We start from the raw sequence: 17,303 nt of genomic DNA on the forward strand, positions 1-17,303 counted from the left end.
ACTTGTTTGGGTCTGTGTTTCGGAGTGGGACAAGTTCATGAACTTGGGACTGGGTGTGAAGCTGTAACGTTGTATGAAGAGCTCTCTATTGTCAATCTGTATAGTACTTCTGATATCTATATCTCATCATCATAAGTGTTCACGCTTGTCGGAAAAATACACTCTTCCTTCCCATGGCTGTAGTATCGACTGGTCCTCAGTGCAGACCTCGGACATGTTGTCAAGCAACATGTCAGCCGTGCTTAATTCGTCGAACAGAGGCAGCTTGTTCTCGTTGTCCGAGAAGTTACAGACCACAGTAGCCTGAGATTGAGCATCAGGTGAGGTCTTGGTGAACGAGAAGACGCTGGGATTGTCATCATCAATCAACTTGAAGGTGCCGTGAATGAGGACCTCTGCATGTGTCTTCCTGAGCTTGAGCATCTGGCGCCAAAAGTTCAAAACGGAGGATTGGTCATTCGTCTCATCAGTAACATTGATGCCCTCTTGAGCGCTGGTGTTGGCTTTCATCCAAGGAGTTGCGGACTTGCTAGTGAATCCAGCATTTGCTTGCGATGACCATTGCATCGGTGTGCGGGCATGATCGCGAGCCAGGTTTTGCAGAGCTGCTTTTGCTTCATCGTGTGCCTTAGTATCGTCCGGGTTTCTCCGAACGACTTCTGCAAAGTAATTCATGGTGTCGACATCCTTGTACTCCTCGATCGGCCACTCTTTGGGTATATTGATCATGCCAATCTCTTGTCCTTGGTATACGAAAAGTGTGCCAGATAGAGATGCAAAAAGCATGGCCAGCATTTTACCAGAGCGTGAGCGCCACTGAGGTGAGTCGTTACCGAAGCGGGAGATACTGCGTGCTTGGTCATGATTTTCTATAAAGCTTGTCGTCCAAGCGTCTGTGCCGTCGATCAGGCCTTGTGTGCGGCAGATCGCAGATTTGACATCGGCCAGAGTGTAGTTGAATGGCTTGGTCATGTACTTGAAGACACTTCCCATGCCGACGTCCACGGAATCGAATTGGAAGACCATGTTGAGCCTAGCTTCCTTTTCGCTGACATATCCAAGTACTCTTGCAGGATCGGGAGTGAATGGACACTCGCCTACACTCATTGCATTGTATTGCGATAGGATAGCGTTCATTTCGCCGAGATACTCGTCCATGCGTGGTCCGTTGCAATAGACCAATCCGGCTTCTTGCCATTCTGCGGCGGAGTCCTTGATCGGAGCATCGGGAAGGCCTACAGGCTTGCTGTACATGTTGACTGTATCAATTCTAAAGCCATCGACACCTTTGTCGAGCCAAAATCTCATCGCACTTTGGTAGATGGCCTTGCGTGCTTCTTCATTCTCCCAATTGATGTCTGGCTGTTCTGGACAGAAGAGGTGCAGATAGTATTCTTGGGTCAATTCGTCCCATTCCCAGACAGATCCACCGAAGTTGCTTCGCCAGTTGTTTGGAGGCTTTCGTGTACCGTCGTTGTCGTATTTGGCAGGCTTCCAAATATACCAGTCACGCTTTGGGTTCGTCTTCGAAGAGCGTGATTCTTTGAACCAGGCGTGTTGATCTGAAGTGTGATTGACGACCAGATCAAGGATGATTTTCATTTCGCGACCGTGAACTTCGTTGATCAGGGTCTCCATGTCTTGAACGGTACCGTATGGGGGATAGACAGCCTCGTAGTCTGAGATATCATATCCCATGTCAATTTGAGGGCTGTCGTACCTGTTTCAGAAGATTAAACACTACATCTAGCATATCAAAGATGGGACAGCACTAACATCGGACAAACCCAGACCACGTCAACACCCAACGACTGGATGTAGTCGAGCTTCTGGGTAATTCCTGGGATATCACCAATTCCGTCGTCATTGCTATCGTTGAAGGATGCTGGATAGATCTGGTAGACAGAGGCTTCCTTCCACCAAGGGTGTTGACTTGTCGAGCGGACTTCACCGTTCGCTTGAGCACTTGTGAATCCCATATCGTGGGGTGAGTATCTCGAGAGGGTTGGCAGGCAAGTTTTAAGAAGAGCAAAGCTAACAAAAGTGGGAGATCTAGTCATAAAATGCAGGACGGCGGAGGTCTCTTACGGCCGGGCAGCGGCACCAAGATCAGACGGTTATCATCTTTTAGCATGATGATCCTTCGCGGCCAAACGCGTTGTGGCCGCCATATGCCACCAGACACCATCTGTGAGTGGATCGCGACTTCGCTCGCTCGCTCTTTCTCTCGTAGCTTTCTGGCCGGGCATCGATTGCAGAACGCCACCACGTATTCGACCCCGCCTCTCTTTCCCCAGAGGGGCCGTACCGATATCATCCCGAACCAATCACAGTGATTAAGCTACTACTATCGCTTGTTCTCTCGCTCGTTCTCTCGCTGCATTCTCCGCATTTCTGTTTATGAACCGCTCGCTCTATGGTTTTGCCTCTGCCACAAAGTCTAATAATTTATCGCCGCAGAAATGCGAGACTCGAACGCACTCTCGGAATTGACAACTTGCTGGGGAATGGGAACTACCGACCGGTTCACTACCAGTTACCCCATGGCACCGGATCGGATCCCTGAGTTGACACAGCCTATCTTGTACTCGTGTTATTATATAAAGCTCGTCAACTTCCCATTCAGAGAAAGCATCAAGACGCAACAGTCATAGTCTACTACGATCCTCTTTGGTATCCAAGTCACGAACCATTCCTACAATGACCGACACACGAACCTTCTCCATCTCTGACCACAATGGTCCCAAACGCAATGAGAGCATTGCGGCAGACGATGTCCACCACCTGGCTAGAGTCGATACCGCCATCGCTGCTGAAGCCGCAAGAGCCACACAGTCTGAAATCTCCATGACGCTGTCGCAGGGGATCAAGACCTATCCCAAAGCCATCGGCTGGTCCGTACTGCTGTCTACATGTATCATCGTAAGGGAACCCCTCGTGTCTTTTGGTTATATACTTACCTGATTACCCAGATGGAAGGGTTCGATATTGTGCTCATCAATTCTCTCATGGCACTTCCTGCTTTCCAGAGGCGTTTTGGAGAGCCTTCGCCTGATGGCGGATACCAAATCAGTGCTGCATGGCAATCCGGCTTGTCCAATGGAGCTTTGGTTGGCGAAGTTATCGGTCTACTCTTCATCGGATACATCGTCGAGCGTGTCGGGTATAAGAAAACCATGATTGGCTCGCTCATCGCTCTTACTGGTTTCATATTCATCGTCTTTTTCGCACAAAGTCTACCGATGCTTCTTGTCGGCGAAATTCTCATGGGCATCCCCTGGTAGGTGGCTCGCATGCTCAAGCATATTCAAGTACTGACTAATAGGACCTTTAGGGGCGCATTCCAAACCTTGACGACAACATACGCTGCCGAAGTATGCCCTGTCAGTCTCCGTGCCTATCTCACGACCTACGTCAATTTGTGTTGGGTCATCGGTCAATTCCTATCTTCGGCAGTGCTCAAGTCTGTTGCCAACAAGACCGGACCGATCGGCTACAAACTTCCCTACGGTCTACAATGGATCTGGCCACTGCCTTTGATCATTGGCATCGCACTGGCACCAGAGTCTCCGTGGTGGCTCGTCCGCAAAGGACGTCCTGACGAGGCGAAGAAGCAGGTCCTCCGACTGACTTCTCGCAATCAGACAGACTCTGGCTTCAATGTCGATGAAACAGTAAATATGATGATCTACACCGATGAACTCGAGAAAGCACATACAACTGGTACCAGTTACTGGGACTGCTTCAGGGGCACAGATCGCCGCCGCACCGAGATCGTGTGCATGGTTTGGGCTGTCCAGACGCTGTGCGGTGCATCCTCGTTCACAGGATATTCGACCTACTTCTTTGAACAAGCTGGTCTTGACGTCTCATCTGCATTTTCTATGTCTCTCGGCCAGTACGGTCTCGGTGCTGTCGGCACTATCCTTTCGTGGTTGTTGATGCTCAAATTCGGGCGTCGCACGCTCTACCTCTGGGGCCAGATCGCCATGGCTTTCATACTTATGGTCGTTGGCTTCCTTGGTATCGCACCAGCATCCGCAGCAGGTGCACACTGGGGTATCGGAGCTTTGATCTTGATCTACACCTTTATCTACGACATGACGGTAGGGCCAGTCTGGTAAGTCAAGATATCACCCAATCTATAAAGTCTTCCTCAAATTGACATGATGAACAGCTACTCTCTAGTCGCCGAAATCCCTTCCACTCGCCTGAGAAACAAAACAGTCGTTCTTGCCCGTAATCTCTACAACATCACAGGTGTCGTCGCCAATGTCCTCACACCTCACATGCTCAATCCGGACGCATGGAACTGGGGTGCGAAGGCTGGCTTCTTCTGGGCTGGCACTGGAGCTCTATGCGCCGTGTGGACATATTTCCGAGTGCCAGAGCCCAAGGGTCGCACCTATGCTGAGATGGACATGCTATTCGACGCCCACACATCCGCTCGCAAGTTCAAGGAGACGAGCGTCGAGTCCTTTGGCTCGATGACAAAGCTAGAGAATGACAAAGTCATGAGCGAGAAATCCACATCGGACCATGTGGAAGAAGTCGGATGCTGAGCGTGAATTTTGGGGTATGTCTGCTGAGGTATTTCATCAAACAACCATCCTAAGGCACGGTCTTTTACGTTTCTACACAAAGACCTTATGAAAGTCTCATTGCTCAGTACAACATCTTCCCTTGTCCATCGACTTTTAGAATGTATTAATGAGACACGCAGTCTGGATGCATGCTACGGCGACACGCAATAAGCTGCATTATTCTGAGTCACCTTTTTGCCTTACTCGAAAGGCTTTGTTGAATGACATGTCTTGACGTTTGCATACAAAGCTATCTATAGATTTGCATCCGACTATGGAATTCACGCTCAATTCACTTCTTGTTGAGGTCTTCATCGCCAATACCTCTTGCAAACAGTATCTATCCCAAACTATCAACATGAAGAGATCAAATAAAAAGAGCGGGCGTAACTCTCGAATCAAAACCCGCACTCGGACCGTTAAAGACGAATATGCCTGGAGCGATGGAAGAGACACACTCCTCATGACGTTGAATTTGTCATGGAAGAGTGGGTGGGCCTGAGCGATTTTGACTGCTTGATGGTCTTGATCGCGATTTTCGTCGTCGCCTAACTTACAAGGCCAGACTTGAACTGCAAATCATAAGATCACCAAAGTGCTTTGCTGAAGTTTCCAGTTGCCTGAATCTCTGCCACGTACTTCCTCAGACACGTGAGAATTTGTCTTCTTTCCTGCTCTTTGTCCATTTCTTCCTGGTCATTGAGCAAATTAGAGCCGCGTCGAAAGAATCACACAAAAACTTCCGGATTCCCACTTTCTCTTCCAAGGTCATCACTCAAGAAGATATCACCATCCGTCTATTCCCACCATGGAGGGCCCTTCCGTCGTCCCGGATAGTCTGGACTTCCATGCTGAATGCAGAGCTGTCGATTTCATACCTACCTTCAGAACGAGCAGAGATATCTACAACCATGAGCCCTGCCAGGGGAAAAACATTACCGACAACCATGGCCGCTTAACCGAAGGCAATGACTGCTTTGGACAACATGATGGAGGCAACAGTGATGGAGACGATAACGAACATAGCGATCAGAGCAACATTAATGGAGAAGATGACAGCGACGAAGAAGACGACAGCGACGAAGAAGACGACAGCGACGAAGAAGACGACAGCGACGAAGAAGACGACAGCGACAGCGACTACGACGGAAGCGATGAAACTGACAACGGCAACGATGATTCTTCGGACTACGACAGCGAAGATGACTACCCTTCCGAAAACGACTCCAAACATACCTCTCCGTACCGCGAATGGATCGACTACGAATCTTCCTTGATTTCCCACTTCCACCTGGCAGCACCTCAGAACAAGATGGAGCTTGCCATTCACAAAAGAAAGATATGGTGTCAACAATTCGCCATTTTTTGGACATTGAATGCAGTGATGTGGTGTGTAGCAAAACCGGTTTCAGATTGGGAGCTACCTGGTACATGGAAGGGGTACTGGATGGTGCATCTCTTCATTGGCCCTCCTGTATGCGTTATTGCTATGAATGTGTCTTACAAAATGGCGGGGCTCTTTGATCGTTGGCTTAGAAGGTCGGGACTTCTGGGATGAATGAAGTCGTGCCTCGGCGATGAGCCAGATAGCTATGGTACTCTCGTGCTGTTTACAAGCTGATGAATATTCGAGAGTCCATCTGAGCACATTTGAGGATATATTGACTCATTATTCCAATGACTCCGTCGTATCGCACTCCAACATACATTCTCTCCCACTTTTCCTATCCTGGAAAGAAACCTGTATCCTCACAAAAGCCATCTCAACTTCCAAAAGCCTATCCAACACTTTTCGCCATCATGGAGAACCCTGAGTACCGTCCCACTCTGCAGATCCTCAACCGTCATCCTCGTCGTAGAGCTCAAGTGCCTAACAACAGTGGTGGCTGGAGTCCAAGATGCTACTGGCTAGAAGATCTTGAAGACTCGTTATACAGCGATGATGAGGAAAGCGATACCGACGAGGATGACTCCGAAAACTACAACTCCGACGATTCCTACCACTCCGAAAACGACTCCTCCGAAGACTCCCAACTCCCTTCTCCCTCCTCCCCTTCAAATCCTGCCGCTCAAACCTCCACCACCACTACCAGCAGCACACTGCTCGTCACGATAGCGCATTCCTTTTGCTCCCTCCTCAGCTGCGGAATGCTCCTCCCTCTCCTTCTAATCTCCCCCTTTTTGTGGATATCCAAGAGATATTTTCATATTGGGTAGGGAGAAATATAGAAAGAAAAAAAAAAGACAAAGAGCAGAGAAGGGGGGCGAGAGAGATCGAATGGTGGAGACTAGGAGGGGAGTTGTCTCTAGGAGTGTTATCCGCATAAGAATTTTGCTGCACTCTTTGCTGCGACAACGTTCTCAGGAAGTGTTTTTTCCTTGAAGATACATTAAAGACTCGGTGTAACCGTCGACCAGGAAGGGAAAATCGTATTTGACTGAATATACTTGGACGCGACTGCCTTGGTCATCAAGTTCAATCTCAAACCAACAAGGAAGTTGTCATTTCATTCAAATGACGGCCGTCTTAAAGATGGAGGAAAGAGCATACGCAAAACAACAAAGCCAAGCCCATTATTAACATAAACGACACGGCTATCGAAACAAGGCAAGGTGCGGTTTGAAGGAAATAGAAGAATGTCATGTTTTAGAGCAATATGCTTGAATTCAAGAAATCGCTATGACTATATAATGCTAAACAAACTACCAAGTCCACAAAGTATCAACCAATTCAAAAAGCCGAATAAAACGCTCTATATGTATAAAAAGCAGAAAACAACAAGTATAAACAATGTAAACAGAAAAAGCGGCCCAGGATATCAGAAACGACAGACCAGAAAATGCAAGACCAAAGATGCTGCAGATCAACCAAGAAAAACAGAAAACACCGCACAAGAGTGAGGCAGGTCCATCTCTTCTACACCGCTCTCAACGCCTCCTCCCATCAAACCTCCACCTCCATAGCCACCCGGGAACAGTATCTAAGCGACTTCAATAAGCGCAGGGCCAAAAACAGCAGCATTGGCAACCTGATTGACCGTAGCCAAAGGCCCGCCCTTACGTACAACAGCACCAAGAGTAAGTCCAAAAAGCAGGTCAGTCTGCTGAAGGAAGTCGGCATCAAAAGTAACAATCTTGCCATCCTGCTTGACATTCTTGAGATCTTGAACGATGGGAACATTTTGCCCAGAGATCAGCACGAATTGCAAATCTTCAGCGCTGCCGTGGAAACCGCTGATGTCGAAAGATAGAGAAATGGTTTGATCGCCGAGGCCAATGGTGGGTGTGTTCAAAGTGAGGACGTCGAAGACTTTGAGGGGGATGGAGGAAATGTCGCAGCTGCCCTCGACCACAAAGTTTTGGTTCAGCGCCGAAAAGGCGAAATCTCTAGCCGATGCGGTAAGGAATGGTTGGGCAGAGGGAATCTTATTCCGAATGGCTCGGTAGAAACCATTCTGTTCTCCTTCTTGCCCAATCGTAGCAGCCACACCCCTCACGACTCCAGCATTTCCATTGGTTGCGAAAATAGTAGCGATGTCTTGAAGCGTTCCCAACACCACATCGGTAAATGTCGCAGCCAGAGCAATAGCATCGTCAAACTTGGTCGTCGGGAATTTATATTCGCAAGTGCTGAGCGGAACAGGCAATTTGGTATTCGCATTGATGGCATGTAGTTCTTCTTGAGCTTGGACGGCGATGAGGGTGTCCAGGATGAATGTCGAGTTCAAATGAGTGGGGATTTCGAAGCCGGGGACGCCGGTGGTGATGTTGGTGAGTAGGGAGGTGAAGAATGCGACTTCGAAGAATTCGTTGAAGGCGACGAGTTGGAAGTTTGTGAGCGAGTCGGCCGGGAAGGTGACGTTGCCGGCAGAGGCATTGGAGAGGGTGACGTTGCCGGCAGAGGCATTGGAGAGGGTGCCGTGAGCTGCGTTGTTGACGTCCGAGAGAGCTGCTGGAGAGAGATTGGGGAAGCCGTTGCTAAGGAGGAGGTTTTTGGAGGAAGCGACTTGGGTGGGGAAGCTTTGGTAGGAGGAAGAAGTCGAGTGAGAGGGATCTGACCAGGAAGAGGAAGTCGTATGGGAAGAACCTGACCAAGAGGAAGAGGCGGCAGAGCTCTTAGGATGGATGGGTTTGGCGTTGCTAAGAGAAGCAAGGCCGGAAAGGGCCAAAAGAGCGGTTGCACGGTATGCCATTGCTGAATGAGATGTGTGTTGTAGACTTGGAAGAATGATTGTGATAAGAGGAGAAGTGATAGTTGTAAAGAAGAAGATGGAGGCTTGACTGTAAAGATGTTTGAATTGCAAATGTTGATGATGTTCCCAATCTCTACAGCAGATCCACACTCTTTATACACAGTCGCATGTCTACAAGTTACTTGCCTGTTACCGCATGTAGTCGCGTCCCCAACTTCTATAATCTGGCATAACATCAGCTAAGCATCTCACATTCTTCAGCTCTGACATCCAGTAAGATGCGTAGATCTGACATGTAACAAGCCCAAAATAAGCAACAGGATTAATGTTAGAATTAAGCTATGTTAGGCATGTCAGACGTGCATATTGCTTAGATTTGTCAAGAAAAGGCGCAGCGATCAATTGTCTCGTGCTGCCACGTGAATAGGACTCATCATGGTTGGTGGTTCGGATGCCGGATATACCCACCAACCTCGTGCTCGGTAGACGCGAGAGCGTGTTGGTTTGCTGACATGACAGCGCGTCAACCAAGTCCCACTTCCCATTGCACGCTGGGGCAGGGCAGAGAAAACAACTGTTCGAGGGGCTCACTGGCTCGTCTAAGAGTCGAGGAAACAAAGTCTAGATTCCAAATAGTGTTATACCCGCACCGCGTGTCAAGCACCAACATCAAGGTTGCGACAGTTTTCGAAGTTGTCGTAGGGTTAAATCCTCAAAAAGCCGGAGATTAACCAGACTTTTAGGTAAACTTCGCAGCGAACTTCGGGCAGCCTCATGGCCGGGGCGGCAGAAGACGGAGTGGAAACGGCGTGGAAAGACAAGAGAAAAAAAGGTTAAAGTAAAGTTATGCTTTTCCTCTATGTTACATGTAGCGAGAAGAGGCAACCGACGACGGTGGGTGGGATGAGAAGATTTGTGGGTATCTTGGAACAAAACAGGACTGACGGAAAGGTAAAAGGTAAAAAGGACGGCAGGTCCAGACGCTGACTGGACGCAGGTGTAGAGGGAGAAGACGGAGAGAAGGCCAGATATGGACGTTCCGCTCCGTGCTTCAGTGTGCAAAGCCAGCATTCGTTGCGGCGTCATGTTAGGCTCTGGTCTCGGCCTTTTCGCGACTTTTGCTGGCGATGTCCAGTTCGGCGAACTTGTCGCGTGCGTTGGTGATGTTGATTCTCGCAGCATTGTACATGGCCTCGCCGCTGCCCATGACAACAGCCAAGTTTGTATTCTCACTAAGACGAGTGATCAAGAACATAAATTCACCAGTCTTGATCTGTAGCTCGGCAAAGTTGGCTGATCCGGCGGGCATGCCTGTGTGTTTGGCGACTGAATGCTTGTGGGATTTCAGGATGGAGGAGAGGCGTTCGAAGCGGTCGGGATGTGGGTTGCCGTCTGCTTCGTAAGGGCGTGATACGTGGGTGACCATGAGGCAGGTTGTGCGTTCGTAGAGGATCAACTCGTGAGCATCGATGACCTCAGCGAGTTGGCGCAGCAGGTTCTCGATTGCGCCGGCGTTGGGCACGAGGTAGTAGATGACTTGTGTCCACGCCTTGTACAAGCTCTGGTCCCAGATACTCGTGCCCCAAAAGTCGACGTCTTTCCCAGCATCTTGTTGGTCACGGCCGAAACCATGTTCTATGCTGATCTGGCGGATTGCGTCGCTTCTCTCGGCGAAGACAACATCGCGCATGTTGGACATGATCAGATCCATCTTGTGGATCAGCACAAAGATCTTTGCTTGCGGCGAGTTCTCGCGGAGGGCTTGGACAATCGAGGCATAGTTGATGAGGTCGGCATTGAACTCGCGCGATTCAACATCAAAGACGAAGATCAAGACGGCGACGGATGCGAAGACGCTTGAGCGTTGGTTGGTGAGATACGACTCCGTAAAGCCATCCTGTCTGTCGCATAGTGTCAGTCTTGGTACTCAGAGCCCAACACTGGCCAATGCATCAGCACCTTACCCTCCACAATCCCATAGGTTGAGCATGAGATTGCCCATGAAGCGAATATTACTGTGCTCGACATCGATGGTCGCTCCCAATCGCCGGACATCCTTGGCCACGTAGTTGCTGAAGACAATCGAGCGCATAGACGACTTGCCTGCGCCCGACTTGCCCATCAACAGCACTTTGCGCTGCTTCTGCCTCCGCGCTGACCCCGAGCTCAGCATCTTGACTGCTGTCGTGTGTTTGTTGAATGTGACGCTGCTTGAACGCTGCAACTGCCTCGGCCAAGAGAGGTCCGATAAGGAAGCAAGCCATTACCGCATACTTGAGCACAGGCCGTCTATATCTTATCAGTACTTCGAGACATCCTCAAACAATCCATCACCGTCCAGATCAATCAAGAAGCAATCTCAGATATAAGCTTTCACAAACCCATTTATCTCAACCACTCTTCAACTTCGGCATTGACAGATCGACATACGCACACGAGGCAGAAATCAGGGGCTGGACCATACGATCTCGGTTCTTTCTACCGACAGACACACACGTGAGATACGCTCAATACTGACTGTCTACGGAGTACTCTCACCCGTGTGGAGAAGAATTGAAGAATTGCTTCAAGGATAGGGCTTTCTAAGGGACTGTTTTCTTAGGGTACATCTGCAAAGCGTTTAAGCTGTTTGCCGAAGGCAGAGAAGCTTTTTGCGTATCAATTGTGCCCTGCCCTGTCTGACTCTACCTATTCTGACCTTGCCGACTCAATACACTTTAGCCCATCTGATCCTCTCATGCGTCAGTGTATGGGTAAGTTGGCAAGTTCGATGATTCATGACGGAAAGTGTATGACAGATCTGAAACCTCTCTTCTTTTTTTTGTTTCGTCGATATCTACATGCAGAGTACGAAAAGCTTCTTGGCCGTATGGAATAGCTGGCCGAGAGCCAGGGCATTCCTTGCTTTCTTTTTGGGGGTGGGCATCCTTCTGGGCTCGTGTGCGTGGTTCGCGGTAGTGGGAAAAAGCAGTCTATGAACAAAATGCGCTGCCGTATGAAGACTGGGTGAATCTGGTGCGAGGATGGAAAAAGAAGAAAACAGGCACAGGCAAAGAGAGAAAAGTGATCAGATAAGAACAAAGGGAACCATTAGAAGAGAAAGTAGAGGAGAAAAGATACAATGTTCCGCCGTGAGAAGGAGAAATGGTGATGATGCACAAACGAATGGAATAAACCGATTAGGCCTGCGGTTTTAGGGGGTATCAATTAGAAGACAGTGCCATCTGACACAATCATGATCGGTGGCTCCTTGGTGTTTGGTCTCGAGACCTCTGCGATCTCTCTGCCTGCCTATTGTGGTTGTTAGCGTGATATTCCTGTATCGCATGCTCTTTCGTTTATTCATACCTTCCAGGTACCAGCCTCGAGGATCTGTGCCAGACTCAACTTCTTACTGCCCACAAGTCCCAACTGAGAGTTGACCTCAAAGCACAACTCGTCCAAAAAGCCAACAGTCAGCGCTCGCCATTCTACAATCACATCGTCGTCGACGCTGAACATGGGCACAACCTCCATGTTGGGTTGTCCTTGCTTCATGGCGTTTATTTGGTATTGTTCGAGACCACGCTTAGCATCTGCGGGTTTGAGTGTGAGGAGACCGGTATCGATGAGGAGACCGCCGTTGCGATATTCCGGCAGTCCAGTGAGAAGCTCGGTTCCGGCAAAGTGTACGTGCATGAGCTTGGTCATGGGTACCATTAGAGAGTAGCAAAGCCATTGCGTCAGCTTGTGGAAAGGAACAATCTTCTCCCAAGGAGCATTCGTTGCTGCTGGCATGGCAGAGCAGTACCAGGCATCTCCAATCGGGACACCGTCGATTTGTGTGCGGGTTGCGGGCCAGATAGGTGCGAGGCCGTCAACAAGGGCGTTCCAGAGGGTGGGTAACGGAACTACGGGAACTGATGAGGCTTGAGTAGATGGGTGCGAAAGGAGGTAGTCTGTAAGAGAGACAACGTTAGCACTTTTGAGAAAGTTGCGAGGTCACATGCGGCTCACCAAGCAGGTATCCAGGTCTGGCCTCGATGCCAAAGATGTCCTGATTTTGCAGGGCATCTCCGAGCTTGACCAGAAGACTTGCTCTGCCTTCCAGACCAGCGAGAGGGTTGTGTTCTGTGACTTGCAGGCCCTTTGCCAGGTACTGTGCGTTGATCTTCTTCAAACCAGCGGCGTCGACCTGGCATGGCTCATCGGGGTTGCTGCTGAAGGCACCAGCCTTGAACATTTCCAAACTGGCAACTGCGAGACCTTCGCTGCGTCTGTACATCTTGCCAGACTCCTTGCTCTTGTAGGTCCATTTTGTTCCAGCACCAGCGTCCAACAGCACAGATACGAGAAAGAGGTCGATAAGTCTGCGAGTACGTTCTTGGGGGTTGACTGATTTCGGCCATGTTGCCATGAGTTGGTCAACTCTCGGTCTGCCTCCAACCTCAAAGTGCTGCCAACGGCCGTGTGGGGGGATTGAAGCGTAGTCGGGAGCGTAATCTCTCTACCGGTTAAGCGTTAGGAGGAGGCTCGGCGAATGATTTTGGGTTTTCTGCCTGAGCATTGGGAACTTACGTTAATGATCGAAACAACGAAGCGTGCTGTGTCACCGAACTTGGTCATGTCGACGTCGAAGTGCTGCGACTTGTTGCGCTTAGCTCTCTCGAGCACATACTTTGATCTCTCGCGCACAGCATAGATACTGCGAAGGTAGGCAGCGGGGTTAAGAGTTGGGTCGGGTGCCTTGGGGAGCGGGACATGTGGCAGAGAGGCATTGGCCGAGGGGTTGCCATTCATGGGCTTGCTGGCTGGCGACTTGTGGATGGATCCAGCATCTGATCCGGGGCCCTTCTCCGAATCCACTGCTGACTTCTTGTCCTTACGACTAAAGAGACCCATGGCGACGACTGTTGCTGTGTGACACTGCTGTCAAGGCGGAGGGTGCAGTCGCGGCGCGAGGTGGCTTGCTTGGTCGGGTTGGTGGAGGGGAAGAAGAAACTTGATCGAGGCGTGTGAGATGTTTCAGTCCCGAAGATCAAGGTCAAGGTCAGGATCAGAATCGGAATCAGGTCAGGTCAGGCTCAATGTCAGATCTCAGGTATGCGTCGAGTCCTTGCTATCACGGCACCAGCAAGCGAAAAAAGAGGACAAGAGAAGACGGGACGTTCGCGGATAAAAGTACGAGTAGGGATAAGAGAAATCAGTGGACAGTGGAGCTACTGCTGCCCAGTCGCAAGTGCCTCGCCCGCGGGGACTTTTCACCAGTGGCGTCTTTTAGGAAGCATTCACGTTATTGCTGCCCGTAACAATTTCAACGACCTGGCTCCCGGATCTGCCACTGCACGAGCGACCAATGCCAATCCATCCACGAGCTAGCCTGCCAACGCTTTCACGCCATGAAAAATCTATTGCCAGCGAGCAGACACCAAAGCCAGCTTCGGTCGCGAGAAGAAAACGTCGGAGCAGTGATCCTCATTGAAACATTTCCACACCCGTTGATCGCTCACGGCCCGGCTACACTACCATTCGGCAGGGAAAGTGCAGAGGCAGATGTTGCTCTGAGCGAGCGAGAATTGGCTTTTGAGAGAACGGGCCCATGAGTGACTCGGCAGCAGCGGGCCGGATCTCTGCTTAACGCGATCCGGCAAGCCCGCCAGAGCCCTCCCTGCATGTACCTGATGATCTCTAGTTATGCAGGTCACCCAATGCCATCAAAGGCATGACCACGCGCAGGGTTAGGGAGACTCTCGATCTAGCCTTGACAGCTGCAGGAGCACCATAAGCCTACAACCTGCCACTTAACGACTGCAACTGTCCTCCACCCGTAGCAGCTGCTTTGGACGAAACGAAGCACAGTAGACTTCTGAGACTGACTCAGTGCCGAGACTAACGACCGAAACCCTTTGCTTCCTCTCCACGCTTGCGAGCCGTTGGCGCTAGCTAAAATGGCACATGCGCCGAATGGGCAATTGTGAAAGCCTCTCAATATAATCTGATGGATTGAGAGCACTACCGAGGCTGCGGGAGAACACCTGTACAGAGGGACGGGCACGCCGTGATACACGTAACTGGGTGGGATTGCGTTTTGTAGATACGATATGCTCGTTTCACTTTTTGGAGCCGATATAGATGAATTGTGGGTGTTGAAGTGGACTTTTTTGTATTTGGCGAGGTGAAGGTGAAGGCTCGAGCTCGCCTGGATATCGCATGACATGTGGGTGCTCTTCCTACCCCAACCCGCTTGAATCTATTATGCCTCCTACTTTGCGCTTCTGACCGAGATGAGCGTCGACCAAAGCAGCAAGGGATCGCGATATACATCGACCGAGGGAAGATATGTAATCAAGTATGAAATTCGAGTGCAACATCGGCGAGAGAAAGCAGAGATGTCTCCAGTGGTTCTCAACGCCGTCCGCTCATCCTAGCCTCGAGACGCCGTTTTGCTTTGATGCAAAGAAGGAAAATCTCTGTCCCATAATTCATCCTGCGGAGTAGCAATGTTAGTCGTTGGTAGAAGACAGCCGATATAGGCGAGCAGAATCTGCTCCGTACGTAGTACTGTACACGCACAAATAGGTCACGTAATTGACACTCACTACGTCCTCTCAGCACATGTTGGCTCGTCAACTCATGAGAAAGTCGCGGCGCTTTTGCTCCTTCTTGGCACGTCGTTGCTCGTTGAATGCCTTGACTTGCTTCTTGCTCAACTTTTGGTTCGCGCGCTCTGCCTTGAGGGATCGACCCTCATGAGCATTGGCGGCGCGATCTACGTCAAAGAAGGCATTCAACTGGCGCTTTGACTTGTTCTCGTCATTGTGATTTTCGGCACTCTTGTCGGCAGCTTGGAAAGCTCCGGTGAAGCGGTTGAAAGTGCCAGCCTGCTCAAATGCTGTCGTAGGTTGTTGTGCCAGGGCAGCTTCTGAGGCGGCCCACTCTTCTGTTTGATGTTCCTGATGCCACTTTGCGTAATCTGCGTTGGGGTCGAAGTCGCCATGTATCTTTGGATTGTAGCCCAGATATGGTTCTCTTGGTGGTGAAGGAGGCGCTGCGACAATTTCAGATGTGCCAGGGGCACGCGAAGTTGGACCAGTACCAGGGGCGTATTGCTGGCTTGGAACCGTAGTGGGCATTCGCGGGTTCTCCCATTGCGACAGTCCAGTAAAGCGGTTGAGGAAATACCAGCAGCCAGAGGAAGGGTCTAGTTGAGCTGACCAGCCATCGTCCTCGTCGGTCTGAGCTGGTAAAGGCTCGTCAGGGAGAGGCGGTGCATCACCAGGCAATGGCTCGTCAGGCAGTGGTGGCGCATCACCAGTCGCAGAGGGACTTTCGGTGTCGGGCATCTCGCCTTCTTCAGAACCTTCTTGAGATGGAGATCTCTCCGGCTGCGAGGTGGTTGATGCGGCAGTAGTCGCCTCTTGCGGGTCGTCGCGCTCAAGCGCCGTCGCGGCATCGGCTGTGGGAGTTTGGCCTTGAGGTTCTGCCATGACTAGTGCAGACAGCTATTGCTATAGATGAGTTAGTAATGACAGATGTGGGTTGTGCTATTGACACGGGCGCATTCAATCAGCGAACAGCAGGTATGTGCAACGGTTGTCGTGGACGTGTGACGAGGATGTGGATTGAAGCAATGTCCAAGTCCGGTGTGCGTGCGGCGAGAAGTTGCGTCCGGAGCCTCCGCGTCAAAACGACTTCCGCATCTGGGCCTTGTCACTTGATTCGCTGCCCATGGCTTGAAGCCTTGGACAGCCTCACAATTCTACACAACAAACAGTCGCAATTAATTTACACAACAGTACACTGTATTGGGGCTTTGTCTATCCGCTATATCGCTGACCAAGTACTCACTGCTGCAGCAATGTTATAAGCAAACATCCAAGCATCCACAGCGGGCCGTCAATATCTATCAGCCTCCAATGCCGGCACCTGCTATCTAACAGACAACCACATTGAATGCGTTGATATCTCTCTCAGCTACCATGTCTGAGCCGTGCCATACTAACGTGATCAAGTCCTTCCACAACCTTCTCTCGCCCTTCTAGCTTGACATATCATCATGTCTAAGCCTCGAAACTCGATGAACAGTTAACGCTGCATCTCAGACATATGATCCGCCTTGTGAGGATGTGATGACTGCAACGTGTGTCACACCCTACATCACCGTCGTGATCATTTTCTAGAAATGTTCTGGTGCTGCGATCTTGTCTCAGTACTGGCAAGGACGTCCCGTGTCTGATGCAGTGTAAACGGTGTCTGCGATTCGGGTGCGAACGGCAATCTGTATTCCTCAACGGCAGACAAGTTTTTGAGTTTGGTCTGATAATGCACTCCATTGACCTGGGTAAACGTCTCGAACAGTCAGGGCTCACCAAGAGATAAGTGCTTCTATTTGTGAGCCGGATACTACAGGTACGCCTCCTTGTTCATGGTGGGCCAAATCCCGGCTTTTCAAAACATTTCCCGGGTAATGCTTGATTCACCGAACAAGATGGCCAGTCGAACCTACATGTGTCATGGGCTCCGCGAACGAACCATATCTATACTGATG

The 17,303-nt window shown here is 50.3% G+C and overlaps 8 protein-coding genes across 8 annotated transcripts; 3 read left to right on the forward strand and 5 right to left on the reverse strand.

Annotated features, from left to right (window-relative positions):
• Positions 1–129: 129 nt before the first annotated feature.
• On the reverse strand, positions 130–1,979 carry M438DRAFT_269255 (alpha-glucosidase; the record flags this gene model as incomplete). Its single annotated transcript, XM_029900316.1, has 2 exons — positions 130–1,720; positions 1,777–1,979. 2 exons carry the CDS (start codon positions 1,977–1,979, stop codon positions 130–132), a joined length of 1,794 nt encoding a protein of 597 aa, XP_029762583.1.
• Positions 1,980–2,847: 868 nt separating this feature from the next.
• M438DRAFT_269456 (sugar porter family MFS transporter) lies at positions 2,848–4,562 on the forward strand (the record flags this gene model as incomplete). Its single annotated transcript, XM_029900328.1, has 4 exons — positions 2,848–2,922; positions 2,973–3,280; positions 3,335–4,120; positions 4,178–4,562. The coding sequence occupies 4 exons, from the start codon at positions 2,848–2,850 to the stop codon at positions 4,560–4,562; spliced, it is 1,554 nt and encodes a 517-aa protein (XP_029762584.1).
• Positions 4,563–5,391: 829 nt separating this feature from the next.
• M438DRAFT_333303 (uncharacterized protein) lies at positions 5,392–6,141 on the forward strand (the record flags this gene model as incomplete). Its single annotated transcript, XM_029903592.1, has 1 exon — positions 5,392–6,141. The coding sequence occupies one exon, from the start codon at positions 5,392–5,394 to the stop codon at positions 6,139–6,141; it is 750 nt and encodes a 249-aa protein (XP_029762585.1).
• Positions 5,950–6,800, forward strand: M438DRAFT_390059 (uncharacterized protein; the record flags this gene model as incomplete). The annotated part of the gene is made up of 1 exon (XM_029909050.1): positions 5,950–6,800. Exon 1 carries the CDS (start codon positions 6,261–6,263, stop codon positions 6,798–6,800), a length of 540 nt encoding a protein of 179 aa, XP_029762586.1. The 5' UTR covers positions 5,950–6,260.
• Positions 6,801–7,564: 764 nt separating this feature from the next.
• M438DRAFT_395650 (uncharacterized protein) lies at positions 7,565–8,776 on the reverse strand (the record flags this gene model as incomplete). The annotated part of the gene is made up of 1 exon (XM_029909228.1): positions 7,565–8,776. One exon carries the CDS (start codon positions 8,774–8,776, stop codon positions 7,565–7,567), a length of 1,212 nt encoding a protein of 403 aa, XP_029762587.1.
• Positions 8,777–9,863: 1,087 nt separating this feature from the next.
• On the reverse strand, positions 9,864–10,949 carry M438DRAFT_269330 (GTP-binding protein GTR1; the record flags this gene model as incomplete). Its single annotated transcript, XM_029900318.1, has 2 exons — positions 9,864–10,677; positions 10,741–10,949. 2 exons carry the CDS (start codon positions 10,947–10,949, stop codon positions 9,864–9,866), a joined length of 1,023 nt encoding a protein of 340 aa, XP_029762588.1.
• A 1,034-nt stretch (positions 10,950–11,983) lies between these two features.
• Positions 11,984–13,657, reverse strand: M438DRAFT_269175 (DUF1688-domain-containing protein; the record flags this gene model as incomplete). The annotated part of the gene is made up of 4 exons (XM_029900311.1): positions 11,984–12,067; positions 12,125–12,714; positions 12,773–13,262; positions 13,334–13,657. The coding sequence occupies 4 exons, from the start codon at positions 13,655–13,657 to the stop codon at positions 11,984–11,986; spliced, it is 1,488 nt and encodes a 495-aa protein (XP_029762589.1).
• Positions 13,658–14,556: 899 nt separating this feature from the next.
• Positions 14,557–16,399, reverse strand: M438DRAFT_314878 (uncharacterized protein; the record flags this gene model as incomplete). Its single annotated transcript, XM_029902629.1, has 2 exons — positions 15,387–16,399; positions 14,557–14,621 (listed from the first exon to the last, which is right to left on the reverse strand). The coding sequence occupies exons 1-2, from the start codon at positions 16,240–16,242 to the stop codon at positions 14,557–14,559; spliced, it is 921 nt and encodes a 306-aa protein (XP_029762590.1). The 5' UTR covers positions 16,243–16,399.
• Between the last annotated feature and the right edge of the window lie 904 nt (positions 16,400–17,303).

This window comes from Aureobasidium pullulans, assembly GCF_000721785.1.
Source record: "Aureobasidium pullulans EXF-150 unplaced genomic scaffold scaffold_5, whole genome shotgun sequence".
NCBI classification, from domain to species: Eukaryota; Fungi; Ascomycota; class Dothideomycetes; order Dothideales; family Saccotheciaceae; genus Aureobasidium; species Aureobasidium pullulans.